The sequence below is a fragment of the Myiozetetes cayanensis genome, unplaced genomic scaffold, assembly GCF_022539395.1.
Source record: "Myiozetetes cayanensis isolate MyiCay16 unplaced genomic scaffold, myiCay2020 scf33, whole genome shotgun sequence".
In the NCBI taxonomy this organism is placed as follows: domain Eukaryota; kingdom Metazoa; phylum Chordata; class Aves; order Passeriformes; family Tyrannidae; genus Myiozetetes; species Myiozetetes cayanensis.
The window spans coordinates 1,190,765-1,210,007 of record NW_026087555.1 but is presented as its reverse complement, the minus strand read 5'-3'; the positions used below and the strand labels follow the sequence as shown (position 1 = coordinate 1,210,007).

Genomic DNA, 19,243 nt, shown 5'->3' with positions numbered 1-19,243 from the left:
GTTAGTGCAAGTCCTCAGGGAGATGGATTAGCAAGCAGGAAGAAGGTGATGCTGTCAAAGGTGCATGATAAATTCATTTAGCACATAGATATAGAATGATTATGCACATACATATACACACAAACAAATTTTTCATTACTTTCATCTCTACCCATAAGTAAAAGTAGAATAAGTCTCCACTGGTGATGATAGCCATTAAATCTCTGCACTGTCAATATCCCATCAGGGCTGATCATACTCAAATCTCAAACTGCATATACATGCTTACATAATAAAAAATAAGCCTTAAAAAATACATGTAAATAGCAAGGATAACTAACCAAACAGGAATCCTTCAACTGTTTTAATGATCTGCTTAAAAATGCTAAATAAAAGAATTCCATTGGACCAATGTTCAACCAACGCAGAATAAAAGTGCGACAAGAGACACTTCATTCTGCTGCCTGCATTCATTTGACATCATCAGTAGTGTTTCAAAATTCTGCTGTCGCTAAGTTACTCCATTATTATGAACTCAACAACACTGCCATTCTCCCCCTCCTCTTTTCATTTTTATATGCCACTCAGCTCAGGCAGCACAGAACAACTCAAAAGAAAGAAACATTGTAGTAAAGTACAATAAAAACATGACAAATCCAAAATATCTGGTAATAAAGTGAATGTCTCTCTGAGATGATCCACATATCCAGACAGATTTGTAACTTCCATGGTCTTAAGTTACTTTTTTTCAGGCTACAACCCAAGTAGAATAGATCCCAGTTCATCTAATAATAGAACTGTTCTAGAAAAATTAAAAACTTTTAAAAATTGTGTGCCGAGACTGCTATTTTGATTAGTGTTACTTCAATTATTAGGTTCAGAAGCAATGGTTCAATGATGGTTCATTTAATAACAAAATTAAGAACAAACTACACATAATACCCAGCTCACACTTACATCAAGTACTTCAAGAGTCTAATACTCTTACAGGGTAAGAATAATTCCTTGTCAGTGTAAAGTGGAAAAACATTATCAGAGAAATGAAAACACGACAGGGTGAACATCTAGCAGTCTAGTACCAGGTCAGTAACTTTTTCAAACCCCGATGATGACATTTTTTCTTATGAGCCAAGTGTCCCAGAACCCCTTTTTTAACTCAATTAAGCGTATTTATGCGCAACATAAGTATTTTAGCTTTAAGTAGAACAAAATGCAGTCTGCAGACTGATGCAACCCGCATAATGATGACATTGCACCGGTACTTAAGCCAGTCCTTATGTACCCCACAGTGCCATGCAAACCCCCAAAGCTTCTCACTGCACACACAAACCAGCTACAACCCACAGCGTTGCTATGAGATGACTTTTCTCTAAGAGGCTGGCAAGGTGCCCCACACAGTCAGATGGCCAATATGTACAGAGAAAATAGTATTATTTAAAACATTAATTGCTTATTCTCAGACTTTCTTTAAATAAGCAGTAGATAACAAAAAACTTCAGTTAGGATTAACCTAGAATCCTACTGTGAGCTGTAAACCTAGCATTTGTAAGCAGAAACAGATTCATTCTTGTTTTCATTCAGTTCATGTATATATTCTCTGTTGGTGAACATCTAATCACCCAGTTAAATAAAAGAGTTGACAGCATTCATATTACTTTGTTCTCAAGGACTGAGAATATTTTACAACAAAGTACCACTTACATTTATTCTATAATTAATATCCTTAATATGCAGCAATAATTGATACCAGTGTATTGTCTGAACAGAGGATGTAAAAACGATAAAAGTCTGGTTTAATCACCCACTCCACCCTGCTCTTTTTTTCAACAGCTGTCTAGGTGGAGAAGGAAGGACTCTTTAAGCCCACAATATCCTATGAGATACTTTAGCAAATAGATTTTCTGAACAGTGCTGAGTCTAAATAAAACTACTGATCTTTCCAATGTTTAAATATCTACTTCTGCATATGAAAAACACAGGACAAGGTATTTTAGTTTGATAGTAAACCAAATTAAAATATTGGAAGCTGCAAAATGACAGTGTTTGATGTGTACTACATGTACAAGATTGCGCTTAAAGAGAACTGTTAAAAGTGCAGAAGTAAATGCAGAAGCGGAAGCCAAATCAAGGTTGCTTGCTGTCTTTTGCCACTAAGATCCAGTATTAGGGAACAAAATGACTGATCTCAGAAACTGAAGCAATCCTTGAACATTTATTTTTATATTGGTACCCAGTCTGGGTTGAATTCAGGTGCACAAAGTTGCAAGAGCAACTTGCATGCTTGTTCTGTTAATTCTGCATGCTGTGACAACTGGTTAAGCCACCTTGCATTTGACTGGCCTGTAGCCTAACCACAAGAGAATGCAAAGAAACTGAACATTCACCAGGAGCCTTGAACAAAGTGGAATCTTTACATTTTCAACACTGCAGTGGTTCACGAAGACTTTTTTCTTTTCTATATTTAAAGCACAAACTTACCTCTCTCAATACGGAATCCGTTATTGAACTTAAATTAACAGCTCCTTCATAAGTTAAATAGTAGAATACATTCAGTGACCTAACAGCCTCTGGCCCTTGTTGTTTGTAGCCAAAAATCAGGTCAATCCACTGGTGAAGCTGGCAGGAAACAAACTCACTTTCTAATGCCTGTAACAGAAAACACACACAAAACACAAACATGAGTTTGCCTGACAGTCATCAGTTGGTAATCACAATCACAGAAACTTTTTTTTTAATAGCATACAAAATTACCTTAACAAGTATCATTCTGTAACAATACAGAATTACTAAGAGTACTTTAGACATTCTATCCAAACAAAAGGTGGGCCCTGTAAGAGATGCCTGTGTCTCATTCCGTACTTCCCACTAACCAGGAGACCTTGCTTTTTAAACTGTAGTAGTGGGAATAAGGCAAAAAAGTAGTAAGTGGAAAGCATTAGTGCCTTTATAGACAGCCAGGTTATGTTTCTATGAACTCTCGAGTTGAAATTGTGCTTTTCTGTGTGATCTGCATGGTGAATAATAACAGCACAATTATCTGGTTCTGACAGCCACAGAGAAGATGGATAAATTTGGGGAAATGGAACTAACTAGGGATGTTAGGGTACAAATTATTTAATATGTTGGAACACCAAACTGCTATAACTTCTATGCATTTCTTGTACACATCTCTTCTACAAACCTATACAGAAGCACTATGCTGAAATATTAAGCTGCTTTTCTGAAGATGTTATCCAGTTACAACCCAACCCCAGAGACAAAAGCATCCAAAAAACACAGAATCTCTCCATATTGGTTTTAGATACAGCACAACTATATTACAAGGTAACCTAAAGATCACTGTCATCTAAAGAGTTAATTCATCTAGTTTAAATCCCTAGCAGGATTTGCTTTTTCTATTTTATACAGAGGGTTCAATGTAGTTCTTATTCGAATTAGCAAATGAAACAACATAACAAACCGATATTCTCTTCATCTAACAAAATGAATGGCATTTTCCCTGCAAAGGAAATCCCTAATTTTGAGCAGAGGAAGTTGAAATTAATCTGAAAACCAGGCAAATCACTCTGCAATTTGCACACAAAAATGATGGGTTTGTTTCATTAACCGATGCCTGAAAACAACATTTAAATTGACACATAAAACCAGCAATTGTCTTAATTTGTGTGGTGCACTCCACACAAAAGCCCTAAATATGTTCAAATTAGAGCAAGCTGCTTGATTGTCACTGCAGTCTCATGTCATATTAATGCATGACAAACATTAAACCATACACTTAAATGGCAATTTATATCATTTAAATGTTTACTGCCACACCAGATCATCACTCATTTAAATGTGACTTTCTGACAGCTAATTTCAGTTAATTTTCCTCGATTCACTTAATTAGAACTTTCAATCAAGAAAAGACCTGTACATATCTTAGACATCATATCATTCTTTTTTTATTATTACTTTTATTAGGATACTGAATTGCTGAAAGCATCCTTTAAAATGAATTACCGCACAGTATAGTATCTCTTTGGATGTTCATATAACAATACCTTACAACATATGTGCTTAGACAGGACTTTTTCTTTCTGTTTTCTTTTTTTTTTTTCTTTTTTAATTTAAAAAAACCCACCCAATATTTAGACACAGACACACAATTAAAACTATAAAAAACCACAAGCAGGCCAATTAAAAATTAATGATTTCAAAATTGTTTAATAAGATAAAACCAGGCAGGAGTCTCATGAGTGTCCATAATACTGCAATATGCAGTCATAAAATTCTACAGGGCTCAGCAAACGACAATGATAAGAATTCATTTTCATGCTATCTTGCTAAAAAAAAATTAACCCTAGAACATACTTACTGTTATCATTATAACTATTTAATGCCAAGTAAAACAGTGTTAATGAACTTGGGATTTTATATATATATACACACACACACACACATACGTATATATATTCTGTGTATAAGTTGTTCATATTTTCCTTTTCTACAAAATCTTGATTTTTAATGAGTCGTCTTATCCTTACAAAGCATTTTGACATTGATAACTAGAGGAATTTCACTGCAATCTCCTTAGATCCCATATGTATAAATGCAATTCTTTTTTTTTCTAAAAAAGCAAAACTAAAAGACACTCTTTGCCTTCTCAAGGAATGGTTTGGAGATGTCCTGAATTTACTCCTCTTACTCAAGTTTGAAATTATTTTACACTTGTAATTTGTACAGATGGAAAGTAGATTTTTTTTTCCTTATTAGGCCATTTAAAATCAACTTTCTTAGTTGCCAAATCATAAATAAAAGGGTTAAATTAAAAAATAATGGCTACAGTCAGCAGCAGGACCCCGAAGGACAGACCAAAGACAGCACACAAATTCAAAGGCTAAATAAGCCTGTCTGACATTTCAGGTTCACAGTTAAGCTCTTGGTTGGAGGGAAGTGCTTATGCTATGAGACAATCAATGAAGGAACAATAATTAACAGCCTGTATAACGATTAAAAAATAAGACTGTCAAGGAAGAGAACACAATGGACCAAACCAGTCCACGTGGTGCACTCTGTAGCCAGGTATCTACTATATAGGTATGGGCCCTCCTTAAGAAACCATCTGAGAAATAAAAAAGTTGGAATTGCATAACCATTCCGTTTTAAAAAGGAGGGGGTTGGTGAGGTTTTTTGTTTGTTTGGGTATTTAAACATCACTGTTAGCCTTTACTTCTTGCAGAACTAAACTGTCTGGATGGTTAAGCATTTAGGATTACTTAAGCATCCAGGACAGCCATTGCTCATTAAGGCTCAAGTTAAACACAGCACACAGCGATGGGATGGGATACAAACATCCTTCCCATGCTGCTCTTAAAGCAAACCCATCAATTGTTAGAGCTCCCACGGCAGACCAAGTACATCATTTACTGTGTACTACAAACAAAATGTGCATAACAAGAAAACTCTCGAAAGCATCCAGTATAACACGGTAATGTTCAATCCTATTGAGTTATTGTAAAACAAATCAGTGACTAATGTCCGATTGTTAAAGGATCAAACAAGACCATGAAAAGACCCTCACGTGAAGCCACACACAAATTGTCAGTTCTGCCCACGGGGACCCATATTAACTTTGACAAACTGTCTTGGGGTTGATATCTGTTTTTTTAATGAGATCTATTAGGCAGAGACTAAAACACTTGAGATATGCTAAAAAGTACAGTATACAGATGTCAAACACAAACACCTATTAGTAACTTTCATTTCTCTATTCCCAAGGTAGGAAGTAGGAACACTTCAGACACATCCACAAATAGAAGCTTTGATCTTACAAAGAAATTTTAGTTTATTCATAAATATTTTTCAGTGTCACTAAATATGTTCAATCAAAACTACCTCTTCGTGAACGACTCTGAAATTCGCTATTTTATGTGCATCTCTTTCTGTCCTGTTTTCTGAAAGGAATGAATGGAGAATAATTTACTGCTGGCAATCGAAGACTAACATCAGTCTAATACTGATACAAATAATTTTGTAGAACATGGTTGGAATGACAAAACAGAAAACTAGCAGGTTAGGAAAGATTTCTCCTTTTTCCAGTATCGTTTCTCAAAGCATTTATTATGATACATTTTCCCAAACAATATTATCCCCTTGGAATCAAGATTTGTATCTTTAAAGTGACTACTATTGGCTTTTGCCCTCCACTTCTATTTCTGCTTTAGATTTTATGCAATGACATATAGCATATGAAATTATATTTACTAAAAATGAATATATACTGTGCTTGAGTTTGGGATGTTCCAATGCTGAAATCAGATGCAAGGTTTAATGGCATTTTTTTTCATCAGCACAGATTTATAATCATAATCAAGCTGCTCAGAAATAAATTACACGCTTGCCTTATTCCTATGCTGACCTAAAGTGAAAAGATTTTGAAGCAGAGCATAAGTCACGCATGCAACTCTTATTTGAAAGACAGAAGTCCAGTTTATACAAAATGTGGTTTATATAGTTAAAATTAAAGTAGCAAATTTGATGAGAAATCAAAACTGCTCATACATGAATAAACTTTCCTATTAACTCAATTGAAAAAACCCAAAAAAACGAAACGAAACAAAACACAGCCAGGAATATACTACATCAGCAAGTAAGAAATTACATATCTCCAGTACAAAAAATTGCCTTTAATGGACTAAACATTTTCATTCCTCTCTGAAGAAAAAAATTTCCCATGAAACGCTTAAAATAATGGAGTCTCTTTTACATTCCATTTGAAAAAATATTTATGCATGAACAGAAAAGCACAAATTAGGATTTCACGTATTTTTAGCACAACCACAATTTTCAGGTGAAAAATACTCTTCTTGAACATGACAAAACACCCACATAACTGCAGGACCAGGTAACTACTTTAAACTAAGTACATGTTCTGGCTTGAAAGTATGAGTGTGCACACGCATTCAAAACAAAACCCAAAACCCAACAAAACCAAACAACTGGAATGATGTTTGCATGTGCAGGCTTTCAGACACAAGTTGGTAATGCTGCCTTAACATTGATATATGACCTTAGTAAGTTACAATGAAGAAGGCTGTTTTTTTCAGCCTAATTAGAACTGTTTCAAATTTTCCTGCTAAATATATGATAGAAAGTCCTTTCAACTTTTTTTTATTATTTTTATTCTAGAGTTTCTTTCCATGTCAACCTTGTTCCAATCAAAATATGTTTTGAATTAAATTATTTTGATTCAATATGTGGATCACATTTCACTTCTAAGATTTAAAGTCCGAAAAGGAAAAGTTTAGGCTGTTCAAACAAAGCAAACGCAGCCACTTTGCGGAAAGCTATTCACATTTACCAAGACTGACAAATTGTTTGTGTGCACCATTAGGTCTAGTTTCTGCAATAGTTGCCAGATTTCCTGTCCTCCTAATAACACTTTAACTCTTGAAGTGCTGGCTTTATCTTTTGAGGTTTCTTAGTAACCTCCAGTTATTTAAAAGTAAATTACCAAACGCACTTTTACCAGCAACACCGTTTGATCACACGGGTAGACATCTGAGAAAAAAGACGTATAAAAAGTGATTAGAAAGATACTGAACTCGAGCCTGCCTTGAAGGTATCAGAAGGAAGAGGACAGCAGACGTAGTAAGGAGAAAACTCTGAGTTCTGCATGAGGTAATACAAATTTCAAAAGGATGAAACGGACATCAAAGCTGTTTACGTGACTGGTGGTTTCTAACTTGCTAAATAACTGTTCCAAGCAAATGCATATAGTTTTATGGACTGTCTTTTGTAATTTTTTTTAAGCATGAAATACTTCAGAAACCGAGCAATTACTTTACAGTAACCTTATAAGAACTATTTCATTTTTCCTTTTTTGTGCATGTGTATTCCAGAAATGCACTGCCAATTCTTCATTACAGTTATAACAAAAGGTAGCATTTTAGTTTATTTCACGTGGTTACCAGTACCAGCATAAAATAAAAAAAGAACTCTGGAAAAATATAATTTTCCTAAAAATATTTAAATCAGATGCTTTACTGAAGACGACTGATCTTACAGAACAAAGGATATCCCTAGTCTGAGAAGCTCAGACAGGAGCACTCTGGAAGATAAACTTCCATTCCTCTGTTCCTTCTTCTTCTCTATATTTAACAATAAGGTAATAAGTAATGACAAAAAATAAAATCTGAGTAATAGTGTAACTTAACAAAATTCTGTGGCAAGGTATATTCTGCATAAGCAGCATGTAAACAAAGAAAAATATTTGCAATTTAATTACTAGCTCATACCTGAATTATTAGGAGCATGTTTAGCTAAAAATCTTGAGCACTTTTGTACCATTCGGTGATTTGTATATTCAGTCTACAACAGCTATTTTGTAGATTAAATGGACAAGTCAGACAGTTTCTGTGTATTTTATATAATGAAAGTTACATTTTCTTTAAAATTTGGCTTTATTCTCAACTGAAATGTCTATCACTAGGTGCCAGGAATAAGAGATTCTGGTGAATACAAAAACTTGCACTGAAGCATTCATACCTACTCTTACCATAAAGGGAAGTGATTACCCTTAAAAACAATATTTCTTAGTACATCCTTGATAATCTGCAAATTTGAGAGAAATATTTTAAGGTAAAATTGTTACAGTTTTCTACGACCAGTACACAAACAGACCAAATGCTTTGTTTTTATTCTTAAGTTTCAAAGTTTAGACATCTCCCTTAGGTGCCAAAAGTTAAAAACATTTACACAAAGGTTTATCTTCATTCTTGTGAGCAATTCCACAGCTTTCTCACTACAGCGACTTATACTTAGATCCCGGCTTCAGGATCTTCAAAGTTATAAGTGAGAAGATGACATCAGCACATGGCTGTTGGAATCAAAAGATGCTCTCCAAAAGACACACCAAGAATGGCTCCTTCCCAATTGTTTGGTTTCAGCCAGAGATAGAAAGATGCACAACTGCGGTAAACAAAAAATTATCTTTTTTATGATGATCTTTATTAAATTCCAGTACATGAAAAATAATATATAAAAGCCACATTTAATTAAAATTGTGAAGTCACACAAATGGTTACCATTATTCATAACTGTGATAATGCTGACATATGTGGCTTGCATTTGACCTTCCCCCAAGACAAACAGAAAATCTTACTATGACTGGTTAAACTATAACTATTTATTACTACGAAGATGGCTAAAAGCAAGTATTTATAACACCAGGAGGTGTTGCCGAGTTATCCACCATTTCCACTTCTCCCAAGCATGTCTCTGCATTCATTGTCCACATTTAAAATGTCTCCTACATTGTTAAGACGACTCTATCCTGCAGAAAAGTCATCAATATCCTGAGGTCAAGACAGGGAATGAAAATTCTTTTTGAAAATCCTCACACACAGCACCAAAAAGAGGCAGGAAGTTCCCTTCTCCCCAAATTTCATCAATTCCTCTCCCAGTTCCTCCAGCACTTGTTGGCATGAAGACTGACAGCCTGGATCTGGAACCTATTACCCATGGAAGCACAGGCCCTTAACCACACAGCTGACAGTTGGCTCAGTCAAATTAGTTTAAATGAAGGGTGTTTAAAAAAAAGAAAACCCAACCACCAAACACCAAAATCCCACAAGATATGAGTGCATTTCACAATGCAAGTTCTCTGTGCTGGTTATCTTTTCTCTCAGAATGTTAATGCAGGTAAACTGCTTCTAACACTTCAATTAACTTTCACTACTTCTAGCCAAGGGACTTCTGCCTGGTATCTCCTTGAGCTTTGTCAACACAACCACAGTTGTTCCTGAACGTGAGTACTCAACATCTCCAAAAGGATGGTAAACGATGACTCACCTTTTCATGTTACAGATTCTTTCCTGCTAAGAGAGAGGTGCAAAATACACGCTACAAAATTTTAAACCTCATAACACTTGCATGCCTTTGAGATTGTACAAGCCTTTTAAACACTGAAGCTCAGAACAGGCCAAATTCCAAAATTCAGGAAAGCACTAGAGCACACTTACTCAGTGGTGGGGTTTTACCCTACAAACTACACAACTAGCATAATCTGAATGCAATATACAGTGAAACTTGAGTGAATAAAGTGAAGGTTGTGACGTTTTAGAAAACACCATAAATATGAACCGAACTTGTATCATTAAAATACAAAAACTGGTTTATGTGAACACAGAAAAAACTACACTTGAAACAGATCTCATGTTAAGCACTTAGAATGGATACTACCAGCCCATTTAATGCTCGAAGTTTAAGCCTAAACTGTGTTTGGTTAATGACAGCACAGTACACTTCAAACTGTGAGAAACTACTGATTTTTTAATGCATTTTACATTTCAACTGCTTGTACTTTCTTCCTTGCAAATAAGATTCACTCTGTAAGCCCTAGAATTCAGCTGTTGCTTTATTTTTGCACTCTGTTTCTACAGCTTGCAGCATTTATACCGTGCTTTGATGTGTCAGTTGTATACGCAATTCACAAGAACTGTGATGATCAACAAGTATTAGTATGCATGTAAGAGGAGACAGAAAGAGTTGCAAACACATGGCCTTCAAATCATTGCAAACAGCACAAGCAAACATCTTAGAGTTGTAGAGACTAATCTAATTTGTCTTTGAAGCCAGTTGTGTGGAAAAAAAATTCTTCTAGAAAAAATTGTTTAAGATTAGGAAATGGTACGACAAAAGGTCAAGGAATTTAAAATTTAAAACACAGTTTAGATGCAAGTCAGGCAGACAAGTCATTTCAATCTTGTCATTTGACTTGTCTGTTAATTCAGAGAATAGAACTATCCCAAAGCTTTTGGGGAACAGAACACAAGATTTACAAAGGCAATTAGGGTACCACAACTGAATAAATCAGAGAGCTACAAAAATAGGAAACGGCACTATATCATTACGTGGGATAAATGTGCAACCCCCCCCGGGGCTAACACAGATAGATAAGAACAGCATTTGCTTCCTTGAGATAATTATGAACAGTGCAGCCCTGATCTTCTATAAGGTCATTCTGAGTGGTTGCTTAGCAGCACAACACAAGGTGTGTTTGTGAAGGTCATAAGACTTCTTAAAGTTGGTATTTACACAGGATGACAAAGGAGAATCATAATTTGAATATTACAGAAAAAGGTAGAATTTGTGCACCAAAGACATCTAGCATTTAAGAAAAAAAAATCAGTTATGTGGAATATACTATTAGGAAAACTAAATGCTCTTTGCAAACTTGCTCAAACCCAGTAGGTTCTCATTTAGCATCTTGTTCTGGCACATTTGCTGAGCAAGCCATCAGGAAGTCTGGATCTAGACAAACTGGTGCTCAGGATGGCCCACCTTCTATCAAATACACTAGGACAAAAGCTTCCACAATCTCTTGATTAAGGAGGACACTGCCCCAGTCTTGCCTGTTTGTCATGCCATGTCCCAGTGGATCCACTGCACTGTCCCATGCTCCCTGGGAGTACATTGGCTAGTGCTGGAATTCATAACAGAACTAAGAGCTCTCAGGAGTCAGGTTCAATGCCTGAAAGAAATCAAACTGAAAATGGATTGTATTTTTTAATTACTTATTTAAATGTCCATTCTTAGAGAATGCGAAATCTCTAGTTTTTTATTCTAATTTCATGATGTATTGCATGTTGAGTTTCAAATAGTTTTGTTCACAATGCTTTCTCGTAGACAGAGTAATTTCTTCTAGATTTTATTCCCTTCTTGCACCTAAACAGCCTCAAATTTCCACTGACAGCCGTACACAGAACGACAAGTGATATATTGAGTATATTGAGCATGCTCAGGAAACCAAGGCATAAACACCTCCAAGTGCAACAGACATTCTGTAGCCAGTTGAGAGCAAACTTTTCATAACCTTTATATTACTCTGCCATGAACCATGTTAGTGGGAAGGGCATAGGAGCTGAATACTATGAACATTCAGAGGTTATATGCTGCAAAAGATTATGGTCAGTTATTACCATTTTTATCAATTACATTTTCTCCAGTAATAAGCTAAATAAGATGCTAGAAAACCCTAGAATTTTCCCCTCTATTAGCAATTTATTTTTTTCTTCACAGATGTCCTACAAAACCCCTAAGATTTTGAAATAAAATAAAAATGTACTGTAATAAAGTGATATTTAACTCCCATCTTCCAAATAAACATTTAATTCAGAGACTGAACTCCCAGGGGCAGCTCTTGCTCTTTAGAGGGAAAACAACAACCATGTGTGACATTACTGGCCAGGATGGAAAAAGAACAAGCTTAAAAAGTACGCAAAACCAAAAAAACCCAGCACAGCATTGTGCCGTGTTTTAAAGCAGCAGCAACCAAATTACAAAGTTTTAATCAAATAACATTCTAATAAAACCACCTAGTCTGACTGAGGGTAACACTAATAGATGATTTCTTTAATATATAAAATCCCCTTTTAAATAAAATCCAGCATTTACTCCTGCAGATATCCCTGCAACCTCTGCCACCTCAGTGCCACAGGTACTTCCTCCAACAATGGTCATCTCAGAGATGCAGGTACCTCCTCCAACCTCTGTCATCTCAAGGATGCAGGCATCTATCTCCTCCAACCTCCATCACCTCATCTCCTTTAACCTCTGCCACCTCAGGGCTGTGGATATCTCCTCCAGCCTCCATCACCAAAGCTTCAAGCGCACCATCCCAAAGAGCATATGATGGGAAACCAGTTCTATTTTCAACTCTCCCCTTTACTTTAGTTACTCCAGGTAAATGCCAAACAGCAAAGAAACCCTTTGGTAGTGTTTGGCAAGAGTATAAAACGACGGGTGAGGCAGCTGGGGATGGATGCCCTTCCCCGCGGGGCCGGTGGTCCCCACTCCGGGAACGCCGCAGCCGGCAAAAGCGCCGCTCCCGCCTGCCGATGAGCGCACCGGCGGCTCCGGCCCCGCATCCAGCGCCGGGACACACCGGAGCCCCGTTCCCTGCCGCAGGCGGAGAGGGGCAGGGGAGGAAGGAAGGGGTTAATGGGCGCTGGGTGTCCCCGGCGGAGCAGCCCCAGCGCCCGCCCGCGCTAATGAGGCGCTCCCGGGGACCCCGCGGCGGCTTTCAAACCCGCCCGCTTCAAACGGTGCCACCCCGCCACCGAGGGAGGGCGATTAGAATAAATGACCGGAGTAATTAACTCCGATTGGGAACCACCTGACTGGAAAGGGAGGCGAGGAGCCGTGCAGCCGACGGGGCTTGCGGCCGAGAAAGGAAGCTTCTCCTTTACCCCCGTGCTTGTGTGTGCGCGCTAGGAGAGCTCCTCCTTTCAAATAGGTATGTGGTGGGGGCACTAATGAAAAGCAGCTTTCAGCCCAGGGCCTCCCCATTCACTCTGAAAGGGGCAGAGAAGAAAAGCTTCAAAGTAGAACTAATTTACTTCATCCAAGCCGGGCTTTGGGCAGCCCTGCAGTTTGTACTGACACCGAGACAAAATACTGGTGTAAAAAAAAAAAAAAAAAAAAAAAAGGGTTTGTCCCGTTTCAGAAGGTTAAACATTTTTAAACCACCTGCAAGTTGTTGATTTTCTTTTTGTTAGCTTTTTTGGTTATTTTATTTTAATATAGCTATTAAGGCCTCCATCCAGAAATCCAGCCTTTCTATTTCCCATGCTGCCAAATTTTTCAAAGCCTGAAAGCGGTCCCTTCCCTCTAGTGGTGGGAACTTCATTTTTTTGTGTTATGGAAAACAGTAACAATTACACATACGTGGTGTTTTTTTTTTCCCCAAACTAGGACTGGCAATCTCCAGTAGCCCTTAGGCAGGAATCATATGTGCTGTGCTTTGGCTTTCTCTGCCACGCTATTTTTGCCACTTGATTTTACGAAGCAGAGTTACAAAGAGTGAGGGCATTAATACCTGCTGTTTTACAAGCAATCAGCAATTCATTGTACCAGTGCCGTCCTGTACCTGCTGAGTAAACGCTTTAAAAAAGTTCCACTAACTGCCCGGTAACAACTGCAGTATGGTAGCAAAAGCAATTCACCAAAATGTTTATACTGAGCCTCTGATTTATTTGACAGCTTTACACCTTCAAGACATGATATAATTAAATGTTTTGACAATGAAACAAAAATTGTATAAATTAGAAAGTCGTTAAAGATGTACAGTATCTAAAATGAAAATGTAGTGCGGCTATAAAATAGGATTTCTAAAATACTTCTATAAAATAGATAAAATGTATTTAACTTTTAAAGAGTGATTTTTCTATCCTTAGACTTTCTGCTACTGTATTAAAATATTATACATCTAAAAAAATTCCTAATTTATTCACTCCATGAATGCTGTTCAAGAAGATTAAAAATGCACTTCTATGTTACTTCAAAAAGCAACCAAATCTTAGCTTAAGCAAAAATAGTGGACCCAAAATATGAGGAGACCTTTTAAAGCTTAAAATACCAAGCATTATCTTAATTGTGTCATACTGTTATTTTGCTTGTTTCAAAATATAAATCAACAGCTGCCACGATGTCTTAGGGGACAACTAACACATTGTGATATTAATCCTACCCCTCCAAGGCACTCAGCTCAAACCTCAGACACCACTTTGTGTCTGCGTAGACCAGTGAGACACAAGCTGGCACTTCCTATCATAGAGAAGAGGGCACCGGGAATGCTGAAAATGGGGTTCAGAAGGTGAAAAACTTGCTACTGATCGTGTCTGTGTTCACAGGGTGGCCCAGGAGAACAGCAGGAATCACTATCCACGTTACAAATGAAAACGAGCATGTTAAAAATCAGATTTTAAAATCGAAACAAATGTCCATAAACTACGGTTGCTCACTCTAATGTCAGTTCATATCTTTAAAATGCAGTTTCATTATCATTTTTTGGTAGTATGTGTATAAAATGTGAGCTTATTGCTAGACTTAAAAGCTAATTGTTTAAACAATGTATAATTATATAACCATTATTTAAACATTAAAGCCTTTAAGCAACTATACAAAAACATTTAGAATCAACTTTGTAATGCAGCTGAAGAGCACTGTTGTTCTAAAGGAAACTGTAATCCAGCAAAAGGTAACAATGACCAGTTGTTTATAAAAACCACTGAAATGTTTGGGAACTAGTTCACATTCTCATGCTATGTTTATGTTTCCATTCATCATCCTTCTCCTTGAGAAGATAGCTCAAAAGGAAGAAAGACTAGAGAACAAAATTTTGTTTAACTTACATATGCAGACATCAGGTAATTTAACAAATCCAGACCAAAAAGGGATGCCTGTGTATAGCTAAAATCATTATTGCATTAAATCATTTTCTCCTCTCTCCCTCCCTCTCTGAGGGATCCATCCTTGCAGTGTGGTTTATATTTATTTCGTAGTTTCAGCTTTGCCAGGAACTTCTAACTCACAAGTGAAGAATCAAAATGTAACAGGATTCTGTATCTATAAATGTTACTGAAGTGTTGCCAATCAAAGAACAGACACAATCTTTGCTTAAAATGTGTATCTTAATGGTTGACTCCTGCTCTCTTTACACTTTTCTTCCATCACATTGTAACAGAATCAAACACAGTATAATACTATGCCCATAGAAAATAATTTGGCAGTGATGCAACATTTTCGGGAATGGTATAGTGGGCAAATGGAAAACAGTTATTCCTCAAACTGTTCATTAGGAGGACATGGCTGTGGTGGACTGCATTTCTGAGTAGAAATATCCTTTTTCTGCCCCACTCATAAATTACTAAAGCCACATATCACATTTCCATTAAGATTTATGTGATTACTGAATGTGGGGCAATTGTCTTCCTTTACATCTTTGGGGAAAAAGGTTCAGGAAGTTATCATTTTGTTTAATCAAATGTTTGGGTTTCAGTTTCAAATTCAGTTCTGGGTCTGTCCTCCAACTACCATGGGCTTTGAAAGAAATTATTAAGAAAATTGTGAGAATCAAAGTAAAAATAGGTAGCACTTCTTGGAATTAACTTATTCTCTACTTTGTTATTGTTACAGGAAATAACTGGGATAATCATGAACAGCCATATTTCAAAAATGTTTGTTCTGTGACAACCTGACAAGAGAATTCTTGCCACATAAGGATTAGACAGGGTATGCTTGCTTACTACCAAACAACCCAAAGTAAGATGAACTTCTTTGACTGGTCCTATTGAGTTATTGCTGTATTTAATTTGGGGAGTGGCACAGAGGATGGCTGAGTGCTTGAGGTTGAGTATACCAACCTTAATGCAGAATATTCCAAAAGTTTATTAACTTAATGCTACAAACCATTTGTTAATCCCTCAATTTACAATGCCCTTAGTTCTCTACATACCTTTTTTCCCCCAGGATGTAAGTAAATTCAACTGGACATTTTATAATTAAACAAAACATCAAAGAAATGGACATTTATGCAGCCACCCCATGCAGGTGGATTTTTTTTTTTTTTAATGAAATGTAATAACAGAGTATGTTCTACTACTTCTCTCAGCATGTGTGCACACATACTAAAATCTATTCAGAAACATTGTTCTATATTAATATAAATCTTGCTATTGTTATTCCACCTAGAAAATGCTGTAAATTACTTTATAAAACAATTTGGATTTAAGAAAACCTTTTCCTTTCTCCCTCAAAACAAACTCCTATTATAGAAATACTTAGAGTCTATTCCAGGGATCAGGTGACAGGGAAATACACATTTGGAAAAATTTCATTTTATTTAGAAATCTTCTAGACAAAGTCAGTATTTGCCACTTGCCCTAATGCATATAATCACCTAGACTGAAGTGTGCACTATCCACATTTGACACTATCCACTTCTGACATTACAGATGAAAGCATCAAGGATACTGGACTGGAATTTCCATAAGCCATACTCAGTATTCCCCTTCTCACAAAAACTCAAAATCCAGTTAAATTTGGTATGCATACATGTACGTAAATGGTGGAGTCTTGAAATTCTGCTTAACTGATCCTGAAAGAGTAGTCAAGGAAAACTTTCGGTGCCTTTGCATAATGCCCTTGCCACTGAGATGACAGAATTTGGTAGGCGTGTAATTTAATATCCCTCATGTCTTAAATTCTTGTGGATCAGTTATGTTAATCCTAATTTTTATTTTAATAACTCTCCTCTCCAGTTTCCTCACATGCAGGCAAAACAATAAAATGACCAATGCCTTTCCACAGGCAAGAAGTGATTCAGAAAAAGGTCTGTCTATATCTACATTTCATTCTTTTTTATCTAACCTGGTCTGTATTCATCCCTGAATTGTGGCAATGTTAATATTATTTTATCCATTAAATATTTTTGGAAAAATTCAACCTCTAAGTGGGAACAAATGTATCAAATGATCCCCACCCTAACTCGTAAAGAAATGAAGTATTGTAACCCGCAGCATTGATAGAAATGACATGCAGAGATTCTGCTATCTAAAACCTCTCTCAAATTTTAAAGCATTTAAACAAATCTACCATTCACCTTTTTTATTTTTTTAAAAAAGTAATCATAACTAAATAGCCACTTTGAAAATTAACAGACTTAACTGTAAAAATTTGAGATTCAATATTGTAGCATTCACAAGTGCATATATTTCAAAAAGTTCTATCGGAGGGTTTCTTGTATATTTGTTTTCGCTTGAGCAAGCTCCCCCCTCCTGCTATTTACATCCTAAATATACACAGGATATAGTGTAAAATCTAAAACTTCAATACCTCCTTTAAAATGTACATTCATAAAATCCCTAGGTATGTAATCACAGGGACTTCTTATATAACACAGTAAACACCTTAGAAGGCTTTACATATTTATGTCACTCGTTCACTGTACATACACTAAACAAGCCATTTAGTTTTCTTTTTTTTCAAAAATGCAGCAGGCCACATTATAAAGATTTAGCATAGTACTACAGAAAATAAGGGAAATGTGCCATGATTTATTAGCCAATTAAATGCATAATTACTGATTTATCCTTCAAATTACCTATGAAAAGCCCTATTGTTATGACCCAAAATGAAATTTTTAGCGTATGATTATTGGCAATACTAAAAACTCACAAGAAAAATGTTCAGCTTAGTGTGTACACACACACACCACACAGATATAGAGCAAGATAAGAAGAACTTTTTACCTGTACAAATCAAAGTGTGTATATGGGAAAAGCCATTCTTATCCCAACATAACAACAATTAAAATTGTACAGTTTCGTATTTGACATAACTACATCTGTTTCTGCCCCAAAACTGAAAGTTAAGATGTTGGCAAAATATATTCCTGGACACTGGAGGAGTAAAAACACTAAAATGCAAAGGTTATTGAAATCAATTGGTGCTAATTGTTAAGTATTACAATTATCCTACTAGTCCTGAGCTGTGGATATATGTAAGATATTCAGTTTCACACTCTGTGGAGAAAAGGAAAAATAAAAGGTGCTTGTAGAGAAGAGAGTCCTTAAAAGTTTGTGACTTAGTTATGGACAGAAACTTCATCAGCTGCCTTGTGTTTCAGTGTTTTATTTCCAGTCATTTCATTGCCACTAGAGGAGAACAGTACACTGTAAAGATTAGTATTCTGCACAGCACTTGTGTGGGCAATATGCAAGTACCCAGCAAAAAACCTTCAAATGGGGAGAATATTCGGAACTTTCAGATCTACCAGGAACAGAAAGCGATGGTGGCTGCCTAACCAAGTAAATTCACAAGAACATGGTAGCCTCTGCCAGGCACAAATCCTTTCTGATCAGTGACTGTGATCTTGGGAGTGGGGAAGAGGGAGGAAGAAAAGAAAGGAACCTTCATTCCTTCAGTAAATTTGTGCAGGGAAATCAGGAGGAGGAAGGAAAATGGCTACACTGCCAGCTCCTGAAAGCCACAATTCATTCTTTCCAGTTATGCAAGAGTTGAAAATTGAAAATCATTATAAAAAATTTTGGAGCTCAAAATATAGTGTGATTTTTAATGGCCTAGGAAAATTTGAGACTTCAGAGTTCAGATTTTCAGCCATCTATCCACAGAATTAGAAACCTGCTTTGGAAACTGTAAATGATTAAACCCCAAACTCCTGAAAGCTAACAATTTCAAGAACAACAGCTTAAGGAAAGACACAAACTACAGCAAAATTTAAAGTGAGAAAGGCTGGAGATTAAAAAATGCAAAAACCTCAAAGAAAAAAGTTTACTTGAAACCACAAATAAAAAGGGATTGTAGACTAACTTCACTATGTAACCTAAAGATCCTTCTACATAAAACGGTGGGGGGTTCACATCATATTGAGTGAGACGTACACTAACGAACATTTTCAAAGGCCTTACAGCTGCTGGAC

At 36.4% G+C, this 19,243-nt stretch overlaps 1 protein-coding gene across 6 annotated transcripts in view; it reads right to left on the bottom strand.

Annotated features, from left to right (window-relative positions):
* Positions 1 to 19,243, bottom strand: part of LRBA (LPS responsive beige-like anchor protein) — a 402,779-nt gene that overhangs the window by 54,576 nt on the left and 328,960 nt on the right. For all 6 annotated transcript variants that reach the window (XM_050327298.1, XM_050327300.1, XM_050327299.1 and 3 more), the window contains one exon: positions 2,458 to 2,625. In XM_050327298.1, the coding sequence (XP_050183255.1) occupies positions 2,458 to 2,625 (168 nt within the window). The remainder of the gene's footprint in view (positions 1 to 2,457; positions 2,626 to 19,243) is intronic.